The sequence below is a fragment of the Aegilops tauschii genome, chromosome 3 (assembly GCF_002575655.3).
Source record: "Aegilops tauschii subsp. strangulata cultivar AL8/78 chromosome 3, Aet v6.0, whole genome shotgun sequence".
Lineage (NCBI taxonomy): Eukaryota > Viridiplantae > Streptophyta > Magnoliopsida > Poales > Poaceae > Aegilops > Aegilops tauschii.
The window spans coordinates 510,964,328-510,986,917 of NC_053037.3; the positions used below are offsets into that span (position 1 = coordinate 510,964,328).

Below are 22,590 nucleotides of genomic sequence, written 5' to 3' on the forward strand. Positions count from 1 at the left end.
TAGTTCTGGACGGCGAAGCCCTGCCGGATAGATGACACCGTATGTGTGCAACTCTGTAGAGAGATCGTAGTTTCGGTCTTAGTTCGTGGGTGCCTCCCGAAGGGCTGTCCGTATGACCGCCGAGTTTCGAAGGTCCTCCCGAAGGGCTGTCCGAGTGACCGTTCGAGTTTCGAAGGTCCTCCCGAAGGGCTATCCGCGACACCGTCCGGGGGCTGTTCGACTGCCTCCCGGAGGGCTGTCTGAGGAACAGATGAGGGTATACATCCTCGCGGTTGGGAGGTTGTAAATCCTAGTTGCGGGGATCTGCACCGCCGATCATCATCGACTCTACTTCCCGCTGCGCTACGAGTCGGTAACGAAAAAGATCAAACCATGTATGCAGTCTCCATAGTGGTCCTGGGCTGGTGTGTAGGTTGGAAAATTTTTGTTTTCTGCTGCGTTACCCTACAGAAGCGTGGAGGAGGAGCCGACGAGGAGACGCGCCGGCCGCCCTCGTTGATGACGATGCCGGGCTCGGCCTTGACGCCGAGCAGCGTCGGAGTGCCGGAGGAGTGGGAGGAGGAGCGGGAGGAGGAAGAGGAGGAGGACGCGCCGAACCTCCTTGGCGCCCATTGCCCGTCGCATCAGCGGTGCGCCGGGGCGGCCGCCCTCGCCGGGGGTTATGCCAACGGCGGGTTGTTGCCGCCCTCGAGGTGCGTCAGCGCGCCCTCAAGTGTGCGGCCGGGGGCGCCCCACCACAGGTGGCGCCCCTCGCTGTTCTTCACGCCGCCGACCACCGGCGCCCCGTTGGTGGACGCCAGCCGCTGCTGCTGGCGGCGCTCGAAGTACGCCGCCCAAGCCGCGTGGTTGTCGGCGGCGTACTGGGGGAGGGAGAGCTCGGCGTCGGTGAGGGAGGCGCGCACGATCTCGACTTCGTCGGCGAAGTAGGATGATTTGGCCACGGCGTCGGGCAACGGGGGAATGGGCACTCCCCCATTGCTGAGCCTCCAGCCCGTCGGCCCGGCGCGCATGTCCGGCTGCGCCGGGATGTTCGCCTGGAACAGGAGCCAGGACTCCTGTTCGCGGAGCGAACGGCGGCCGAAGCCGTTGGCCGCCGCCTCGTCTCCGGGGAAACGCTCGGCCATCGAGGAGATGGAGTGGCTGGGGAGAAGAGATCGGCGGCGGCGCTCGGGAGATGGAGTGGCTGGGGGAGAAGAGATCGGCGGCGGCGCTCGGGAGAGGGAGGGCTGGGGGAGAAGAGCTCGGCGGCGGCGTTCGGGAGAGGTGGAGAGGTGGCACTCATCACAGGCGAGCGAGGCCATATATAGCCGCGTCGCGTCCGTGTGTACGTGTCCGAGGGAGGGGAGGCGTCGGCGCGCCGCCCCGTGAACGCGCCGCCCGTGAGAAATTAATGGCAAAGCTGACCGGCGGCAGCCTTGCCATTGATTCCCCGCGGGAAACCGAGGCGTCGGGAGAAGACGAGGCGGGCGGTGTCGCTGACGCGGCTGGCCCGCGGCGCTTTCGCGCCAAATATGATTCGCCCGGCGCCCCCGAGCGCCCCCAGCGCGCCGGGTTCGGGTTGGGTCCGCCGGCGCCAATTTCGGCCCGAGCCGACGAAGAAAGGGCCCCTGGAGGCGTGACTGGGCCCATCTTTTGGCGCCGGTGGCCGAAAAATCGCTTGGGGAGCCTTGTTGGGGGCGCGGCTGGAGATGCTCTCAGAAGGCGGTTCTTGGAGGCGACGCTCCAGGAACGATATGTCGGTTCCACACCGTGGGGATATCCACGTGCGGTTACAAGTAGAGATTGAATTAACTAATTATATAAATTAATTAAATTCTAACACATAACTCCATATTGATATATCTAAAACATCTTGTACTAATGAATGGAGGAAGTTTTATAAAAATATTTATGTGTATACTTACAAAAACCCAATATTCACACATATACATAAATAAAAATAAAAACGCACTAGAAACACCCGATAAACAATAATAAAGAATAAAACTAATGCAAAGCTAAAAGGACAAAAAAATTCCAAGCTAGAATGAATAGAGGCATTGTTATTACCCTAAAAGAAGAAGAAACTTGGGAAAAAGTTGAAACAAATGATGATAAAACAATTGCACTGTTTGCACAATATGCAAAGATAAGTATATTATAGCGTAATTATCAAATAATGATATAATTTACACACTTGTTGCATCAGACTGAAATTTGTATGTTTATGTTCTATCTGGTGGTTAAATTATTAAAAAATAATCGTTTTCATGTGTCAAAATAGAATATATCTCACATCGAAGGTGTTGTCTCCCACACATGTGCGCATACACACTCGCAGGTCGGATACTGTTTGACAATTTTATAGGGTGCTTCATGCTTCATACTCACTCCGTCCCGGAAAAGTTTATCCCTCAAATAGATGTATAGCATCAGATATATCCATTTGAGGAACAAGCTTGATGGTGCTAGATACATCATTTGAGGGACAAACTTGGGACAAATTTTTTCGAACGGAGGGAATATCAGTATATTTTTAATTTTGCGTTGCGGATCTGTTCCACTTACCCGCAAAAAAAGATAAAAAAGATCTGTTCCACCTTTTTGATGCTTAATGAATTTCATATTCTCGGTAATTTTATTTCAGCGCACGTTCCGTTCTTAGTCATGCTTGGAGTCCTTGAGGAGAGCGCCGACTTCCTCGGCCTTCTCCCGGACAAGCTCCCACGTGTCTTGGACGTGCCGGATCTCCGTCATGGCTCCGCCCACGGCCATACGGATAACAAACTTGCCGTCCACCACGAAGTGCGTCATGAACGCCCGCCCGCTCGCGTTCACCGCCACGAGGAGCCTACGGTTCAAGCCATCAACGGCATCGCCGTCGCCCTCGTGCCTTGGCCGGAGGCGGAAGGTCACGAGGGAGAACCTCGTCGGCGCTACCACCTCGAACCGCCCGTCCGCCTCCAGCGCCTGCTCGAACCACTTGGCCATCTCGACGTGCCGCCGTACGTACGCCCGCATGCCCGCCCCGCCGTAGCGGCGCAGGACCACCCACAGCTTCATGGCGCGGAACGGCCGCGACAGCGCGATCTGCCAGTCCTTGTAGTCAACCACGCCCGCGCCTGCACTTTCTTCTGTGACGTTGCTGAGGTACTCTGGGTTGGTCGACAGTGCGGAGGTGAGCGCGGCCGGGCTCGCCACCCACAGGCAGCAGCAGTCCATGTTGGTGAGGAACCACTTGTGCGGGTTCATGCTCACCGAGTCCGCGAGCTCGGCGCCGTCGATGTGATGCTGGAACTCGGGGCAGATCAGGGCGCTGCCGGCGTACGCGGCGTCGACGTGCAGCCATATGCCGTGCCTCCGCGCCAGCTCGCCGAGGTCCCGCACCGGGTCGACCGCGCCGAGCCCGGTCGTGCCGACCGTGGCGCACAGGTACAGCGGCACGAGCCCGCTGGCCACGTCGGCCTCCACCGCGTCGCGGACGCTGGCCGCGGTGAGGCCGTAGCCCGACGCCGCCGACGTCCGGATGACGCGGAAGTTGGACCGCGGCATCCCCACGATCCTCGCGCCCTTCTGGAACGTGGAGTGGCTCTGGTCTGAGGCGTAGACCACCAGCCTCAGGATGCCTTCGTGGCCGAGCCTGCTCAGCGCGCGATCGAGCGCGGCCGCGAGCGTGCATACCACGGCCTCGCAGGTGCTTCCGTGCAGCACGCCGCCGCCGCCGCCGAAGAAAAGGAAGCGGTCCGGGAGGCCCACCAGCTTGCCCATCCAGTCCATCACGACGCCCTCGAGTTCGGTTGCCACCGGTGAGGCAGCCCGCGTGAACGGTACAACGTTGAGCCCGGTGGAGAGCGTCTCGCCGGCGAACCCGGCTGTACTCGCGTTCGCCTGGAAGTATCCGAAGAACTTGGGACTCTGCCAATGCGTCAGTGCCGGGACAATATGTCGCCATACCTCCTCCAATATCACGTCCATCTGCTCGCCATTTTCGGGCGGCGCGTCGGGTAAGAGCGTACGGAGGCACCCTGGCATGGCCTCGGGCTGGACCGGATACGTGTCGACGTCGCGGTAGTAATCGGCGAGGAAGTTGATCACGGCGCACGACTCCCCGGTGAAGGTATCGGGGTTCAGTGAGGATAGCGCGTCAAATAGCGCTCCACCCGTCGCCATGGTAGTATCTGCGCTTGCTAAATCCGCGGGGTTCGCGTACACGTCAGAAGGAAACGGGTTGTTAGCTACTTTGTGATTGGTCTCAGGCTTCTGGAATGGTTACTAGTGTGCGCATCGTGCTTATATATAGTAACCCCTCTGTTATCAGATATATATAGTCAAATATAAGCTCAATTTTGTACCGGATCGGGTCATCCTATTAGTAAACCCATTTGGATGGATTTTTTTAAAGTACACCTACGACGTATCATAGTTTTGTAGAAGAGAAGCAAAATTATGTACAAGAAGATTGAGCACTTTTTTTTTGCGAACAAGAAGATTGAGCATTTTGCATACAAAGGCTCAATCAAGCACCCACTCCAAACACCAACAAAAAAAACTATGGTACAAGAAGATTTGGACGGCTTTATCATATTGGGATATTCTTGATCGATTGGATCGGATACGTAGAAATCTTTTTCCTTATGATAATGGATCTTCAAAAAGGGACTTTGTATCAACAAAGTTTATATTTCCATTTTCATATTCTAACTTTTGTATGAATCGGATGTATATTGTCGGAGTAATGGGCCACGGGTAGCCTAACCCGAGTCCCTGAACCTTTCAAGACATCGGGGCCGGCTGCGCTTCTCAGGACATCAAGATGAAGCGCAGCCTTCTGATGGCCGGCTGGCCCAAGCGGTCGGCTGCCAGAAGGCGGCTAAGCTCCAGAAGGCGGCACCAAGACGGGCCGACTCCTAGCAGGCGGCCTCCAGAGAGGCCGGCTCCTAGCCGTCGGCCCGCGGCGCCCTCAAAGTCTGCGCCTCCGTTAAAAAGACAAGACAGGGTGTGGCTACAGTATAGTCCATCACCCCCACGTCCAGGGCGAGGCGCGGCCGCAGTGCCCCGTACAGGCGGAGATCTCCGCACGACGCGGCACTGTTGCCACTCCGCCTTTGACGTCACTCCTGTCCGGCGGTGCCCTGCCCCCACGACGGCCTGTCGGTACGACCTGCAGGCGGCGGGCCCTACCAGGCAGCGAGAGCCCGGAAGACGGCGGAAGCCTGACCAGTCGGACCTGAGGCAGGCCGGCTTCCAGCAGGCGGCCCGTTCCTTCCTCGGGGCCAGTGCACCATTAACCAGATGAGGCACGGTGTGGCTACAGTGATCTCCCACCAGGCGGCGGGACTGTAGCCACGCTCCCCTGACCAAGCATGCGTCATTAGCATCGCGGCTACAGTAATCAGCAGCCGGCAAGACCCACGAGCGGCGGGAGCGGCCTGTCGGCTCCGTACCAGACCAGTCGGCGGGGCCCACCAGGCGTTGGGCCCCAGCAGCCGGCGACCAGAGACACTGACAGCTGGGTCCTGCACCCGACCAGATTACCATTGTACCCCTGGGGGGTAGGCCTATATAAGCCCCCCAGGGCACCCATGCAAAGGGTTCCGAACCAGTTAGAACTAGACTCACACATAGAGAGAGGAGAGGGCGAGCCCTGCCTTCTTCCACCTCTAGCATACAGCTCGAGGAGCACGATTGTACTCACTTGTGCATTAGTGATCATGCGGAGACCCCGCAGAGCAGGACTAGGGGTGTTATCTCCTAGGAGAGCCCCGAACCTGGGTAAAGTGCGCCGGCGTTCGTGTCTACGCCTCATCCCGCTTCCAGGCACCGGCGACGTTCTACTCGCTCCAACCATGATAAGCCATCCATTGGCATATGTCGCACCCAACCCCCGAATTTGGCGCCCACCGTGTGGCGAGGTGCACCGTCTCCCGGAGACCTGATCTGGACGGGAACCTTGTTCCTTCCTGGCGAGCACAGCCAGCCCGGCACACCAGACGGCGTCTGCGCCGATGCGCTGCACGGCGCAGAGGTCGCCTGTGCGGCGAGCTGCCTCGCCGATCTTGTTGGCGAGATTCGCCTCTCTAACGAGCCCGCATCTGATGCAGGCACAGAAGGCCCCGAGAGCTGCCTCGTCAGCCTCCTCTATCAGCTCCATGTCGCCAGCGAGCCTGCTGTGGACTTGGAGTCGGTTGGCTCCACCGACCCGATGCTTGTGGACTCCGACACGGCATCGCTTGATGCATTCCCCACCAACGTGGTGGTCTACGACGAACCGCTTCCTCGCGCGGACGGCGGCGGCAGCACCGTCATGGAGGTGCTCGTCATCAGCCACGGCGAGCACTCTGGCGGAGATGGCCAGGATCCGTTGCAGGCGGCGATGCAAGACCTGACTACGCCCATCCCGGAAGACGCCGACGCTGAGACGCGGGAGGCACGCTGTGTCCAGCTCGTCGAAAGCGCCAACCGGCTGGCCAGCATGAGACGCCTTTCGGAGGCCTACCAGCATGAGATGGACTGAGCCATCGGCGGCACGCCGGCTCCTGGTGGGCCTAGCCGCATTGGCCTGATGCGGCAGCGTGGCGCGACCATCGCCAGCGTGTTTGGGACAGATCGTCCCGTCTACGCCACGCCCGCAGAGAACATACGAGCCGCCCAGGCGGCAGCAGACGAGCTAGACAAGCTCGAGGGCGACGAGCGTCGCCACATGACGGAGCGCGTCCAGCAGGTCCTAGACGCGGCTGCTGAGCAGCAGGAGGCCGGCTGCCGCACTGAAGTGCCCAACCGGCGAAACGATGATCCGCCTCCTCGCCCAGATCAGAGCGCGACATCCCGGACGCCGACTGGTGGCGTCCGCGGGAGAAGAGACAAGGAGCCGGCTACCAGCCGCAGCCGGACTCGCATCACTATCGAGCGCGACCAAGACAGCTGCCCAAGAGCAGTGGAACGACGGGATGACTGTCCACCTCCCCCTCGCAGGGAGAGGCGCGCTTCCCCGCCGCCTGGTTACCACCCGACACTCGGCGACTGCCTTGGCCGCCGGGAAGGAGTCGGAGAGAACGACGCCCGCCACTGGATCGCCTTGTTTTGGCCCCCGCATCCGAGATGAGCCCTTCCCCAAAGGGTCCACGCTCCCGAGAGATACGCCCAAGTACACCGGCTGCGTGAAGCCGGAAGACTGGCTGGTCGACTACTCCACAGCCGTCAGCATCGCAAACAGCAACAAGCGCGTAGCCGTGAAGTACGTCCCGCTCATGCTCCAGGGCACAGCTCGGACATGGCTGAACAACCTAAAGCCCCGCACAATCAACAGCTGGCTCGATTTCACCGAAGCCTTCATCCGCAACTTCACCAGCACGTACAAGCGGCCGCCCAAGCCTCGCCAGCTCTCCTTATGTGTCCAAGGCCCCAACGAGTCGACTCGCGACTACCTCACGCGTTGGGCCGAGCTGCGCAACTCCTGCGAGGGCGTGCACGAGGTGCAGGCCATCGAGTACTTCACTGCCGGGTGCCGAGAAGGCACCCTCTTCAAGCACAAGCTTCTCTACGACGAGCCGGCGACCCTCGATGAACTACTGATCATAGCAGACAAGTACGCCACGGCCGACTCCTCCATGAAGGCGGAAATCCAAGTTGACACATCTGGCAAAGTGGCTCCTCAAGCTCCTCGGACTCCGGCTGGCGATACCAGTCGGCGTCAGCAACCGAATGACAACAAGCGCAAGGCCACGCAGCCGGCTTCCACAATCCGGCAGGTGGCGACAGTCGAAGATCAACAGCCAAAAGGGCAGCCTCCACCCAAGCGTCAGAAGGGCGACAAGCCCAACTGGCTGGCTGCCTCATACGAGCAGACTCTTGATGCACCCTGCAAGTTCCACAGCGGCGCGAAGCCGTCCAACCACACCACTCGAAAATGCCACTAGCTCACCAGGATCGCCAAGGGTGATGGACTCCTGCCTCCTCCGCCTGCCAGCCCGCCGCCTCCTCCTCCCCAGCAGCCGGCGGCTCGGCCTGTCGGCGTAGTACAAGATGAGTATCCTGAAGAGCATGGAGCTTATGTCGTGTTTACCAGCGTGGCCGATGACAAGCACAGCAGACGGCAACGGCAACAAGAAGTAAATGCAGTAGCATCAGAGACCCCGCGAGCTCATGCATTGGTCCGAGAAGCCTATCAGTTGGAGCAGAGCTGACCACCCGGAGGTGATGCCCTCTCCTGGTTCTTATGCTTTGGTCTTAGATGCCACCTTCGCAACAGAGAAGCGGGCTGCTCGCTTCTCCCGAGTCCTGATAGATGGCGGCAGCAGCATCAACATCATGTACCGAGATACTATGGAGAAGTTAGGAATCAAACAGAGGCAGCTTCAGCCCAGTCGGACTGTATTCCATGGCATAGTTCCTGGCCTTTCCTCCTCACCAATCGGCAAGACACAGATAGATGTCCTCTTTGGGGACAAAGATCACTTCCGCCGAGAGCCAGTCTGGTTTGAGGTGGTGGACCTTGAGAGCCCCTACCATGCGCTACTTGGCCGACCTGCTCTGGCCAAGTTCATGGCGGTCCCCCACTATGCTTACCTCAAAATGAAGATGCCGAGCACCAAGGGAATCCTGACCATAACAGGAGACTACAAGAATTCGTCCGCCTGTGCGGCAGATAGCAGCCGACTAGCCGAGTCCCTTGTGATTGCAGCAGAGAAGCGGCTCCTTGACCGGGTTGTGGCAATGGTAGGCAAGCAGTCGGAAATGTCACCCAACCCCAAGGAGTCGGAAGCTGAGGGCTCGTTCAAGCCGGCAAAAAAAACAAAGAAGATACCCTTGGACCCGGAGCACCCGGAGAGGCATGCTGTCATAGGTGCAAACCTCGACAGCAAATAGGAAAGCGAGCTCGTCGATTTCGTTCGTGAGAATCGGGACATCTTTGCATGGTCTCCCAAGGACATGCCGGGTGTTCCGACGGATTTTGCCGAGCACAAGCTACATGTCCGACCTGATGCCAAGCCAGTCAGGCAGCCCTTGCGCCGCCTGTCAGAAGAGAAGAGAAGAGTTGTTGGAGAGGAGATAGCCCGGCTTCTAGCAGCCGGCTTCATCATGGAAGTGTTCTTTCCAGAATGTTTAGCCAGCCCAGTCCTTGTACTGAAGAAGAATAAGCAGTGGCGCATGTGTATCGACTATACCAGCCTCGACAAAGCTTGCCCCAAAGATCCCTTTGCCCTGCCAAGAATTGACCAAGTGATAGACTCCACAGCCGAATGCGAGCTGTTGAGTTTTTTGGATGCATATTCAGGTACCATCAGATCAAGCTGAACCCGGCCGACAGGCTGAAGACCGCCTTCATCACACCATTCAGAGCCTTCTGCTACTTGACCATGACGTTCGGCTTGAGGAATGCCGGCGCCATGTTTCAACGTTGCATGCAGAAGTGTCTCCTCAAGCAACTCAGCAGAAACGCCCATGTCTATGTGGACGATATTGTGGTGAAGACGGAGAAGCGCGGCACGCTGCTAGAAGACCTCAAGGAAACCTTTGAAAACTTGCGCCGATTTCAAATCAAGCTCAACCCGGAGAAATGCGTCTTTGGAGTACCAGCCGGCTAGCTTCTTGGCTTCCTGGTCTCAGAGCGCGGCATAGAGTGCAACCCTGTGAAGGTCAAGGCCATCGAGAGGATGGAGGTGCCCACCCGACTGCTGGATGTGCAAAAATTCACCGGCTGCTTGTCATCCATCAGCCGTTTAATCAGTCGGCTAGGCGAGAAGGCTCTTCCCCTGTACCAGCTCAGGAAGACCACTTTTTTTGAGTGGAACGATAAGGCGGACGAAGCTTTTCTCCAGCTCAAGAAAATGTTGACCATTCTGCCTGTCTTGGCGTCTCCGACTGACAAGGAGCCCATGCTTCTCTACATCGCCGCCACCAGCCGGGTGGTCAGCACAGTCATAGTTGTAGAGTGCAAGGAAGAAGGCAAAGCACTACCAGTCCAGAGGCCGGTGTATTACCTGAGTGAAGTGTTGTCCGCCTCCAAGCAGAACTACCCCCACTATCAGAAGATGTACTACGGCGTGCATTTTTCCGCCAAGAAGTTGAAGCCATACTTTCAAGAACACCCAATCACCGTGGTCTGCACTGCTCCACTTGCCGAGATCATTGGACGCTGAGATGCTTCAGGCCGAGTGGCCAAATGGGCCATAGATTTGGCCCCCTACACCATCTACTACCAGCCTCGCACCGCCATCAAGTCACAAGCACTGGCCGACTTCCTCGTCGACTGGGCCGAGACGCAGTACCTTCCGCCAGCGCCAGACTCCACTCATTGGCGAATGCACTTTGATGGTTCCAAGATGCGCACCGGTTTGGGAGCCGGCATCGTCCTCACCTCTCCCAAAGGCGACAAGCTCAGATATGTGCTACAAATCCACTTTGCCGCCTCCAACAACGTTGCTGAATACGAAGCACTCATTCACGGGCTCCGGCTTGCCAAGGAACTCGGCATTCGCCGGATCCTGTGCTATGGTGATTCTGACTTGGTGGTCCAGCAGTCGTCAGGCGACTGGGACGCCAAGGACGCAAATATGGCAAGCTACCGCTTCCTTGTACAACAACTCAGTGGATACTTCAAAGGGTGCGAGTTCCTCCAAGTGCCAAGAAATGACAATGAGCAAGCCGATGCTTTGGCACGGATTGGCTCTACCCGGCAAGCAATACCAACCGGCATCGCCCTGCAACGCCTCCTCAAACCATGTGTCAAGCCATCGCCAGAGTCAGATTCCATCTTCGCGCCGGCTCCCCCTGAAGCAGTCGGATCCGACATGAGGACCCCAGCAGTCGGCGCGGGGAATTCGGCAGGCGGCTCGGGGACTGCAGCAGCCGCACCCGGCTCGGGGACTTCAGAACCCGGCCCGGGGACTGCAGCAGTCGGCCCGGGGACTTCATCGATTCAGCAAGCGGTAGCCGACTCCAACCTGCCGCCTCCCGGCCCAACCGCCCTCGTGCAAATTACAGTTCTGACAGTCGAAGAAATAGCAGCACCTTCATGGGCTCAGCCCATCCTCAACTTTCTGGTGAACAAAGGGCTGCCGACTGATGAGATCTCGGCCCAGCAAGTGCAACGCTGGGCAGCAGCGTACACCACTGTCAACAGAGAACTTGTGAGGCGCAGTGTCACTGGTGTGTACCAGCGGTGCGTGGAGCCGGAGCAAGGCCAAGCAATCCTCAAAGATATCCACCAAGGCAAGTGCGGTCACCACGCGGCTTCAAGATCACTTGTTGCAAAAGCTTTCCGCCATGGTTTTTTCTGGCCGACTACTCTAGAAGATGCCAAAGACTTGGTCCAGAAGTGTAAAGGGTGCCAGAAGTTCCGCTCCAAGCCAAATTTGCCGGCTTATGCACTCAAGACTATCCCCATTGCCTGGCCCTTTGCCGTCTGGGGCCTGGACATGGTGGGACCGATCAAGACAGCACGCGGTGGCATGACTCATATGCTTGTCGCAGTGGACAAGTTCACCAAGTGGATAGAAGCAAAACCAATCAAGAAGTTGAATGGTTCGACTGCTGTGACTTTCATCTCCGACATCACCATCCGGTATGGCATACCGCACAGCATCATCACCGACAACGGCACAAACTTTGCCAAAGGCGCCTTTTACCGTTTCTGCGCGACGCATGGCATCCGACTGGACCTAGCGTTCGTTGCGCATCCGCAGTCAAACGGCCAACTAGAGAGAGCAAACGGCCTCATTTTGTCCGGCATCAATCCCCGACTGGTCGAGCCTCTGGAGCGTTCGGCCGGCTGTTGGCTCGATGAACTGCCGGCCGTCCTCTGGAGCCTGCGCACAACTCCGAACAAGTCAACCGACTTCACGCCTTTCTTCCTCGTCTACGGTGCCGAAGCCGTCATCCCGACGGACATAGAATTCGACTCCCCTCGAGTCACCATGTACACCAAAGAGGAGGCAAAAGAAGCATGAGAAGACGGCGTCGATCTGCTGGAAGAGGGCCGGCTGTTGGCACTCAGCCGGTCCACCATCTACCAGCAGAGCCTACACCGATACTACAATCGGAAGGTCAAGCCAAGATCCTTCCAATAGGGAGACCTTGTGCTCCGGCTGATCCAGCGAACAGCCGGCCAACACAAGCTCTCGGCACCTTGGGAAGGCCCCTTCATCATCAGCAAAGTTCTGGGCAACGACTCCTACTACCTGATCGACGCTCAGAAGCCCAGAGCACGCAAAAGAGATGACTCCGGCAAGGAGACAGAGCGGCCATGGAATGCAAATCTCCTTCGGAGATTTTATAGTTGATGCAGTATGTACCATGCTACCTTTTGTATTAAGTATGAAGACTCCGGGTCCCCCGAGAAGAGCTCGGGGACTGCCCTCTTTTATCTATATGATAAGTATTATGCCTATGAATGTGTTATTTCATTATTCCGCCTGGCACCGGGTTCGACCAGTCGGCCCGGGGGCTCGCCGCCTTGTACTATGTAGTGCTTCCTGCAGCCGGACAAGTAGTGTGTTGGCACTTAAACCTTCTCCTGCCAAGGCCGCAGCTCGCGCAGCGACTGTCCGGCAGGCAGGGGTCAAAGGCAGAAAAGGGTGCCCACATGAAAAATGGCTAAGGACCAAAAAGCATGTACATTGTTCAAGCCAGCTTCCCGCCTCACCGGCCGGCTGCCGAGCAGCCGGCCGACCGACTTCTACTTAACTTGCTAAACGCTCTAGTCGGCTAAGTACTTGCCTTCCCGAAAGTGGCTAAGTACTTGACCCAGCCACAGTCCGCAGAGCGTTTGTTCGGCTGGCAAGACGGCAACTGAGGGAGGGCGGCAAAGGAAAAATGCCAAGGAGCAGAAAGCAAGAAGAGATAGAACTCGGCAAAAATATTTACATATCAAAAGGCCCTTGGCCAGCATTCAACAGAGTTTGAAATACACCCTGCGGGTGGAATTGTGCAAATTTAACAAAGTTTGTCGAGACTGGTAAAACAGGAAAAGTAATGATAAAGTCGGCAGCCTAGGGAGCAGCTGGTTGGCAGAGTCGGTGGTGCCAGTTGGTGGAGTGGACGGTCGGTCAGTCTCCGCTTGGTCGCCTCCAGCAGTAGTCGGCGCGCTTGAGCGCGGCTCGTTGTTCGAGGCGCGGTCAAGCTGAGGCTGGCCGTCCGCTCCGACCTCTGGCGCATCTTCTCCGCTTTCCTCGTCCTCCTCGCCTTCTCCCTCGTCGCTGGAGTCGATCACCTCGGCCGAGTCCTCGTCGTCCTCCAGGTTCAGCAAAACGACTCCGGTGGCGCCTCGGGGCCATTCTTAGTCAGCTCCGGGATGAAGATGCTGGTGTTGGTGTACTCGGCGATCGCCACCGCCCGCTTGACAAGGTCACGCTCCACCGCTACCAACTCCTCCTGGGCTTCCTGCCGAAATGTGGTCAACTGGGCTTGATTTAGCCCAAGGTACCACGCCTTGATGAACTCGAGGGCACGGCGTGCTCCAGCCCGGGCCGAGGAACCCTTCCAAGCCTCAAGGCGGCTGGCTGCTACCTCCAGCCAGTCGGTAGCCCGACTGGGAGTGCGCGGAGCCGGCGTGTCTGGCCAGAGGGCGGAGATCGCCTGGGCCCCGACACGCTGAAGACGACGCAGCATCCGATGAGCCGGCCGAAGGCGAGCCTGGATGCTGAGAAGCTGCTCGCTAAGGGTGCGGGGGGCATCGGCAGCGATCTGTGCGCCCTCCGCCCTCCGTTCCCTGCGATAAGGCTCAATGGCCTGGTTGGCGGCGCCGGAGTGGCCAGGGAAGAAGTCTACGCGAGCAGAAAGCAAGTAAGGCAGAAGCCAGAAGCTAGAAGCCAGCCTGGTCAGCAGCCGACGGCTCAAAGAAAGAAAAAAGAAGAAACTTACCATCAACCATGTCTTCAATACTACTGAAGCCGGCAGTCAGCTGCGTCTCTTTGTCGGCCCAAGCGGAGCGTTCGGTCTCGAACTCGGCGAGGAGATTGGACTCTTTCACCTCCGCCTCCTTTTGAGCCTTTTGGAGAAGCTTCGCCTGCTCCGCCAGTTGCGTGACCAGCCGGTCATGCTCCTCGGCCAGCTTGTTGTAGTCTGCCTCCTTGGCATGCAGCACGGTGTTGGCTTCGCCCAGCTGCTGCTGCAGGGCGGCGTTGGCCTCTGCAAAAGTAGTAGAAGAAAAAGACGTCAACAATCAACAAGGAGAGATACAGTTGCCAGGGAGATCCGGCCCGACTGCTCAGCAGTCGGCCCGAATCTCGGGGACTATAGCCCGCGGGTGCGCCAGCGCGCCCCCGCAGAGAAAGAGGTTATCAACGATCGGCAAGGAAGGAATGCAGTTGCCGGGGAAATCCGACCCGACTGCTCAGCAGTCGGCCCGAATCTCGGGGACTACAGCCCGCGGGTGCGCCAGCGCGCCCCTGTGGAGAAAGAAAACGAAGAATTACTCCGGCTTTCCGACAAGTCGGCGGCCCGTTGGTCCAGCTCCCGGACATTGGAGTTGAAGGAGGCCGTGTGAAGGTTTTGATAATCCCTTAGTGAAGATATTATATGACATTAGCACTCGGAACTTGTCAATTAAAGTTCCGAGCCGCCTGCTCAGCAGCCGGCCCGAAACTCGGGGGCTACACCTAGTGGGTGCGTTGACGCGCACCACAGAAAAGTATAGAAGTATAAAACGAAGAAGTAAGGAGCATACCTGGATGGCCGCTCACGAATCCAGGAACGCCTTGTTGCACTGCTTGACGGCGTCAGCCTCAGCTCGGAGTTTGGCCTGGACGTCAAGGACCGCCTTGTTTAAGGCTCCTGTCCCGCCTCCCCGCACCCAGTTAGCGGGCGCGACGCTGGTCGCTTCGGCATCTGGAGCTTATGAGCTTGCGGCGCCGGCTTCCAGTGGTCGTGGCGCTGAGGCCGCCTTAGCGAGACGACGACGCGTTGGTGTGAGGGCTTCAGGAGTCGGGCCCGTCACCACCGCGTTTCCAGCTGGTGGCGACAGCGGGGCGGCCGGCTGCTTGTCTCGCCCCCCCCCCTAGATGGCGGTGGCAGTGGCACGACCACGTCTGCCATGGCGACATCGCCGCCCTCGCTCTCCATGATCGGGTACTCGTCACCGGCTCCCCCAGTCGGCGCCGCGAACTCTGGTGGAGGTGGCGCGGAGTTCAAGGGAACGACGAATAGCGGCTCTTGGCGGCGCGTGGCTTCTTCAAGCCGTTTCTTTGCTGCGGCGTCAGCCTCGGCCTCCGCCAGCTTCTTCAGCGTGACGACCTCCGCCTTGTCTGCCTCTGCCTTCTCCAGACGGGCGGCTTCCTGCTCCTCGCGCGTTTCGCTCCTGCGCCTCCCGGAGGTTGGCGGCCGGATCGATTCGCCGGGTGGTGGTGGAGGTCTCCGCCGACCCATTGACGGAGGCGGCGGCCGACTTCTCAAGAGAGAGCGGGGCCCTAAGTCAAGAAAAGTAAAGCGAAGAAACTCAGACAAAATCTGCAAGGAAGAAAAGCACAAGAAAAGATACTTACGCCGACACCATGGGAGGCGCCTTCGGGAGCTTCTGAAATTTGGCCGCCTTCCCAGCGGCCTCCTTCCGCCTGGTCGCGGCGGTCGGGTTCTTGGCCTTCTTCGGCACACTGCCAAACAAGGCGGCACCTTGTTTGCGCTTGCGCAGTCGGCGCGGCAAAGGAGCCCGCGTCCGCCTTGTCGCCCCCCCCCCCTCCCCGCGTGTGGCACGGCGCGTCCTCCTCCTCGAAGTCGTCCGGCCACGTCTCGACGCCGCCCCCTTCTTCGGAGCCTCCTTCTCCGTAGACGCCGCCTGTGGCATCGTCTTCCAAGGCGCCCGCCCCCAAGTCTGGGTCATCCACGTCGCTCACGGCCCGATCCGGCTTGTAGGCACCACCCGCCCCCATGATGGCGGTCGTTGCCTCGGACATGAAGATCTGTTTCAAAAAGCAAGAGGCCGACTGATCGATACACAAGACGGAATCAAGATGAAGTACCGAAGAGGGAAAAGATTGAAGAGCTTACGGCATGCAGCGGGTCCGCGCGGGAGTACGGCTGCTTGCCGAACCGCCAGGACCCCTCCGGCTTGAGGTCGGAGATCTCGTTCACCAAGTTCGCCACCTCAGTAGCCGGCATCTCCTTGGTACTCAACTGGCATGGGTCACGATGACCGCTCATCCGGCTGATCAAGTGAGGCCGGCCTTGGAGCGGGAGAACCCGGCGCACGACGAAGGCGACCAGCAAGTCGGACGCCTTGAGGCCTTCGGCATCGGTCAGCTCCCGGAGTCGGTTGATGGCGGTGGCGCCATCTGCTGATACGGGCTTCGGCTTGTAGCCCCAGTTGGCCCGAGGCTCAGCCGGTGGGCCGGCTTCATAGGCCGGCAGGTTGATGAAGTCGACTGCCGGGTCGACATTCTCCACGTAGAAGTAAGATTTCTGCCACATCTTGACTGACTGTGGCAGCTTGATGGTGGGGAAGACATTCTTCGGCGACGGCCAGCGCACCGCGATGAAGGCACCACACTGGGCCGCCTTCTCCTTGGCGGAGGTGCCCAGTTTGGTGTAAAAGAACGCTCCCCACAACTCGATGGTGGGGAGGATGCCGAGGTAGCCTTCGCACATCGTGGCGAAGGCGGACAACAACATCACAGTGTTGGGCGTGATGTGATGCGGTTGAAGATGATAGAACTCGAGGAACGAGCGGAGTAAGCCGCTCGCCGGCAGGCCAAAGCCACGGATGAAGTGCGAGCGGAAGACGACCCGCTCGCCCTCCCCCGGCGCCGGCAAAATCTCCCCCGCAGGAGGCACGCGCGCCTTCACGTAGCCCGCGCCGGGAAGGCGCCGCGTATCGCGGAGAAAGGCGATGTGGTCCTCGGTGACGTTCGACCCGTCCCAATCTCCTCCCCGCTCGCGCACCATGAGGAGCTCGACGAGGTAAATGGTGCGGTGGGGGAGCTAAGAATTGGCGCGGGGCCAAGAGGGCTCGGGGTGGAATACCTCGACGGAGACGAGCAGCGGCAGCACTCCGGCGTGGCTCGGGGGCACTGCAGCAAGAGGAGGAAGAAGGAGACGAGGACGGGGCAGGAGGGCGCGCATGCTCCGCCGCTCCCCCTCCTACCCCTACGTATAGCCGGTGGGCTATGAAGCCGAGGGGGCGAGGCGTGGGATCGTGGGATTGACTGTGCCCACGACCCCACGTCCCCACATTTATTGCGTGAGTTACTGCACGCAATAACTCCGCGGAGAAGCTCAACCGGCCGCCTCGACCGCAGCGGATCTGCTCGCGTGCCGAGGACCGGTAGTGGCGGGCCTAGCCTGCTGTCGCGTCCAATCGTGCGCGTGGGCTAGCAGGCTGGCCCGGCTGGCTGATGCCACATGGCATGCCCACAACGGACGACGGGCCTGGAGGCTTCGCTAGCACGCCACCTAGTTCCTGCCATTGCGTTCGAAGTTTCAGACAAATCCGTCTGGACGTGGCCGACTCCCTCCAGGCGGCTTGCCAGGAGTCGGATGAAGCTTCCGTCCAGAGCACCCGGAGAAGGAAACTGTTGAGGCTCCTCGGCTCCTCAGCCGCGGCGCCTCACCAGCTTCGGGGACTACTGTCGGAGTAATGGGCCACGGGTAGCCTAACCTGAGTCCCTGAACCTTTCAAGACATCGGGACCGGCTGCGCCCCTCAGGACATCAAGATGAAGCGCCGCCTTCTGATGGCCGGCTGGCCCAAGCGGCCCCTCAAAGTATGCGCCTCCGTTAAAAAGACAAGACATGGTGTGGCTACAGTGTAGTCCATCACCCCCACGTCCAGGGCGAGGCACGGCCGCAGTGCCCCTTACAGGTGGAGATCTCCGCACGGTGCAGCACTATTGCCACTCCGCCCTTGACGTCACTCCTGCAAGGCGGTGCCCTGCCCCCACGACGGCCTGTCAGTACGGCCTGCAGGCAGCGGGCCCTACCAGGCAGCGAGAGCCCGGAAGACGGCGGAAGCCTGACCAGTCGGACCTGAGGGAGGCCGGATTCCAGCAGGCGGCCCGTTCCTTCCTCGGGGCCCGTGCACCATTAACCAGATGAGACACGGTGTGGCTACAGTGATCTCCCACCAGGCGGTGGGACTGTAGCCACGCTCCCCTGACCAAGCATGCGTCATTAGCATCGCGGCTATAGTAATCAGCAGCCGGCAAGACCCGCGAGGGGCGGGAGCGGCCTGTCGGCTCCGTACCAGACCAGTCGGCGGGGCCCACTAGGCGGTGGGCCCCAGCAGCCGGCGGAGAAGCTGGCGACCAGAGATACTATCAGCTGGGTCCTGCACCCGGCCAGATTACCATTGTACCCCTGGGGGTAGGCCTATATAAACCCCCCAGGGCACCCATGCAAAGGGTTCCGAACCAATTAGAACTAGACTCACACATAGAGAGAGGAGAGGGCGATCCCTGCCTTCTTCCACCTCCAGCATACAGCTCGAGGAGCACGATTGTACTCACTAGTGCCTTAGTGATCATGCGGAGACCCCGCAGAGCAGGACTAGGGGTGTTATCTCCTAGGAGAGCCCCGAACCTGGGTAAAGTGCGCTGACGTTCGTGTCTACGCCTCATCCCGCTTCCAGGCACCGACGATGTTCTACTCGCTCCCACCATGATAAGCCATCCATTGGCATATGTCGCACCCAACCCCCGACACATATAGACATGTTTTCGTGTGTTTGTTCCCTTATTTTAGTCCGTATGTAGTGTATATTAAAATAATCAAAACATCTTATATTTGTAGACTAAGGAGTAGTAGTAGTTACCCATAATGAGTTCACAAAAAACCTAACCCAGATGGAGGTAGTACTAATTTGTTAGTATCCTTTGCATATTGCGTAAAAGTTTGACTATAGATTTATCTAGCAAAAAATAATTTACGAGAAAAGTAACTCTCACACCACATTTTTTTTTACATCATTACCGAACACATCAGGAAGCATTCGACCGCGATGCTTTGGATGCACTCGCAATCCCGTCCCGCTTCTCACGATTGTTGAATGACGTCCGATCTTTTCTGCTCACCTGAATCAGTCCCGTGCCAGAATCATGGCTATTTTTTACATGGCTTAAGGACAGTTTCTTCTCTTTTAATGAGAAAGATACATGCCAAAATTTCCCCCATGTTTTAAGGACAACATTAATTCTCAGTTAAGGAGAAATATACACTCCTATTTACGTGCATGATTTTGTTCGCATGATTTGTTAGAGCTAAATCCGGCATATCCCTTGGTAGGATATCCTAAGGTTGGTGTCTTGGGACAATGGTAACAAGGATACAGAGTTTACCCAGGTTCAGGCTCTCCGGAGGAGATAAAACCCTACTTCCTGCTTGTGCTTTAATGTGTTGGAGTGTATCGAGAGTACAAAGTTCTGAGGGATTGTAATGTGTCTATCTACGAGCCCAACCCCTCGGCTTTATAGCATACCGGGGGCGGGGGTCTTAGGGTACAAGGAACCTAGTCGGCTACGTACGAGGAGGTAGATTCATCCATGAATCCGGCTTCTTGTCTTGTACGACATGTCTTCCGTAATCTTCCTATTATCCACCATGGGCTGTCCAAAGTGGTGAAGGAACCGACAAGGGGTCCTTAGCCGGGCCCACCAAAGCGGCAATCGACATGGTGAGAGGCCCGTCAGCCGAGACGGAACTCCACACAAGGTATTACAATCTGATTTTTATTGGCCCACTCACTTTACGGATGCTCGTAAGTTTGTCATTTCTTATGATGAATATCAAAGAGTTGATAATATTGTAGACATGAATTGCCTATGAATTATTCACTTGTTATTGAACCATTTAATATTTCGGGTTTTGATTATATGGGACATTTTCCTTCCTCGCATGGGTACACTATATTTTTAGTTGTTGTCGATTATGTTACTAAGTGGGTAGAAGCTATTCCAAGTAGTTGTGATGATCATAATACTTCTATTAAAATGTGTACAGAGGTTTATTTTCCGAGGTTTGGAGTCCCTACATATTTAATGGCGGAATGTGGTTCACATTTCATTCAAGATGCTTTCAGAAAAGTTCTAGCTAAATATGATGTAAACCATAGAGTAGCATCACCGTATCATCCTTAGTGTAGTGGACAAGTAGAATTGAGTAACAAAGAAATAAAAGTAATCTTGCAAAAGACTGTTAATATATCTAGAAAGAATTGCCCTAAGAAACTTGATGATGCATTATGGGCTTATAGAATTGCTTATAAAAATCCTATGGGTATGTCCCAGTATAAAATGGTTTATGGAAAAGCTTGTCATTTGCCTCTTGAATTAGAGAATAAAGCTTATTGGGCTATTAAAGAACTTAATTATGATTTTAAACTTGCCAGTGAAAAGAGGCTATTTGATATTAATTCTCGGGGTGAGTGGAGAACAGAAGCCTATGAAAATGCCAAGTTGTTTAAAAACAAAGTTAAAAGATGGCATGACAAAAGAATTCAGAAATGAGAATTTAAAATTGGTGACAAAGTTCTTTTGTACAAGTCAAACATTTTGCAGGGAAACTTCTCTCCAAATGGGAAGGACCCTATATCGTCGATGAATTTTATAGGTCTTGAGCCATCAATATTAATAACGCTGAAGGAGACAAACTGAAAGTGGTTAATGGGCAAAGACGAAAATATTATATTCAGGTAGCCCCCAGTAACATTGATTCGGACGTTATTCAAGTAATCACACAGGAGGGCTATGATGAACCAAAAGTATTAGGGATCAATCATAGTCCTTTCGATAAGTAAGAGTGCCGAACCCAACGAGGAGCAGAAGGAATTAATAAGCGGTTTTCAACGAGGTATTCTAGTGTTGTATGATAGTTCTAACAGATAGTTTTGTAGAAAAGTAACTGGTAACAAATAATAAGTGACAATAGTAATAACATGCAGCAATGAGGCTCAGAAGTACTTCTTATAGTGAGAAAAACGTTGTCGAGGATACATGGGAATCTCGTCTGGTTAAATTCATCTCACATTCATTACTTTGATAAGTTGTTATGTGGGAGGACCAGTGATAGGGTGCTGTTTTTACTTGAACAAACAACTCTCTTATGATTAAACCCTCTCGCAAGCATCCACAACTATGAAAAAAGAATTAAGATAAATCTAATGATAGCATGAAACATAGGGATCCAAATCATCCCCTTACGGGATAATGCATAAACTAGGGTTTAAGCTTCTGTCACTCTCGCAACCTATCATCTTATTGGGAAACGTTGCATGGAAAACAAAAAATTTCTATGCACATGCAACGATCTATTCATGGAGATGCATAGCAATGAGGGGGAGAGTATGTCTATGTACCCTCGTAGACCGTAAGCGGAAGCGTTTAACAACGCGGTTCGCGCTCCAACCGATCAAGTACCGAACGTACGGCACCTCTGCGTTCTGCACACGTTCAGCTCGGTGACGTCCTCCGCATTCTTGATCCAGCAAGTCGGCGAGGTAGTAGATGAGTTCCGGCAGCATGATGACATGATGACGGTGATGGTGAAGTGATCTCCACAGGGCTTCGCCTAAGCACTACGAAAATATGACTGGGGGTGTAAACGGTGGAGGGGGGCGTCGCACACGGCTAGACAATAGTCTGGTGTGTGCTAGGCACCCCCCTCCCGCATATATATAGGTGGGAGGGAGGGAGGAGCAGCCAAAGGAGGCGCACAAGTAGGAGGAATCCTACTTGGGGTCCCTCCCAAGCCACGCCCCCTTTCCTTATTTGGAGTGTGGGGAAAGGCAGGGGAGGGTGGAGCCCCCCTTTCCTTTCTCCCATGAGAGGGAAAGGCAGGAGGGGCTAGCCCTCCCCCTTTCCTTCCCTAGAGCTGGCCATACAAGGGAGGGGGCGCACCAGCCCCCTTGTGGGCTGGTCTATCCCCTCCTTTGGCCCATAAGGCCCATAACTTGCCGGGGGGGTGCCCGGAACCCCTTCCGGTGACCCGATTCCTTCCCGGTACGTCCCGAAACACTTCCGGTGTCCAAATACCATCGTCCTATATATCAATCTTTACCTCTCGACCACTTCGAGACTCCTCGTCATGTCCGTGATCTCATACGGGACTCCAAACAACATTCGGTCACCAAAACAAATAACTCATATAACACTATATCGTCAACGAACGTTAAGCGTGCGGACCCTACGGGTTCGAGAACTATGTAGACATGACCGACACACCTCTCTGGTCAATAACCAATAGCAGAACCTGGATGCCCAGATTGGCTCCTACATATTCTAGAAGATCTTTATCGGTCGAACCGTTATGACAACATATGTAATTCCCTTAGTCCATTGGTATGTTACTTGCCCGAGATTCGATCGTCGGTATCTTCATACCTAGTTCAATCTCGTTACCGGCAAGTCTCTTTACTCGTTCTGTAATACATCACCTTGTGACTAACTCCTTACTCATTAGCTTGCAAGCTTATACTGAGAGGGCCCAGAGATACCTCTCTGATACCTGGAGTGACAAATCCTAATCTCGATCTATGCCAACCCAACAAACACTTTGGGAGATACCTCTCTCTATCTTCTGCCGTGGTTGGGTTTTGAGTCTTACTCAACTTCACACCTTGCAACACAGGCAAGAACCCTTTCTTTGACCGGTCCATTTTGAATTTCTTCAAAATCTTGTCAAGGTATGTACT

The 22,590-nt window shown here is 56.2% G+C and overlaps 1 protein-coding gene across 1 annotated transcript; it reads right to left on the minus strand.

Moving 5' to 3' along the window:
* Positions 1 to 2,640: 2,640 nt before the first annotated feature.
* On the minus strand, positions 2,641 to 4,149 carry LOC109781101 (tyrosine decarboxylase 1-like). The gene has a single exon (XM_020339684.1). It carries the CDS (start codon positions 4,147 to 4,149, stop codon positions 2,641 to 2,643), a length of 1,509 nt encoding a protein of 502 aa, XP_020195273.1.
* Positions 4,150 to 22,590: the final 18,441 nt, after the last annotated feature.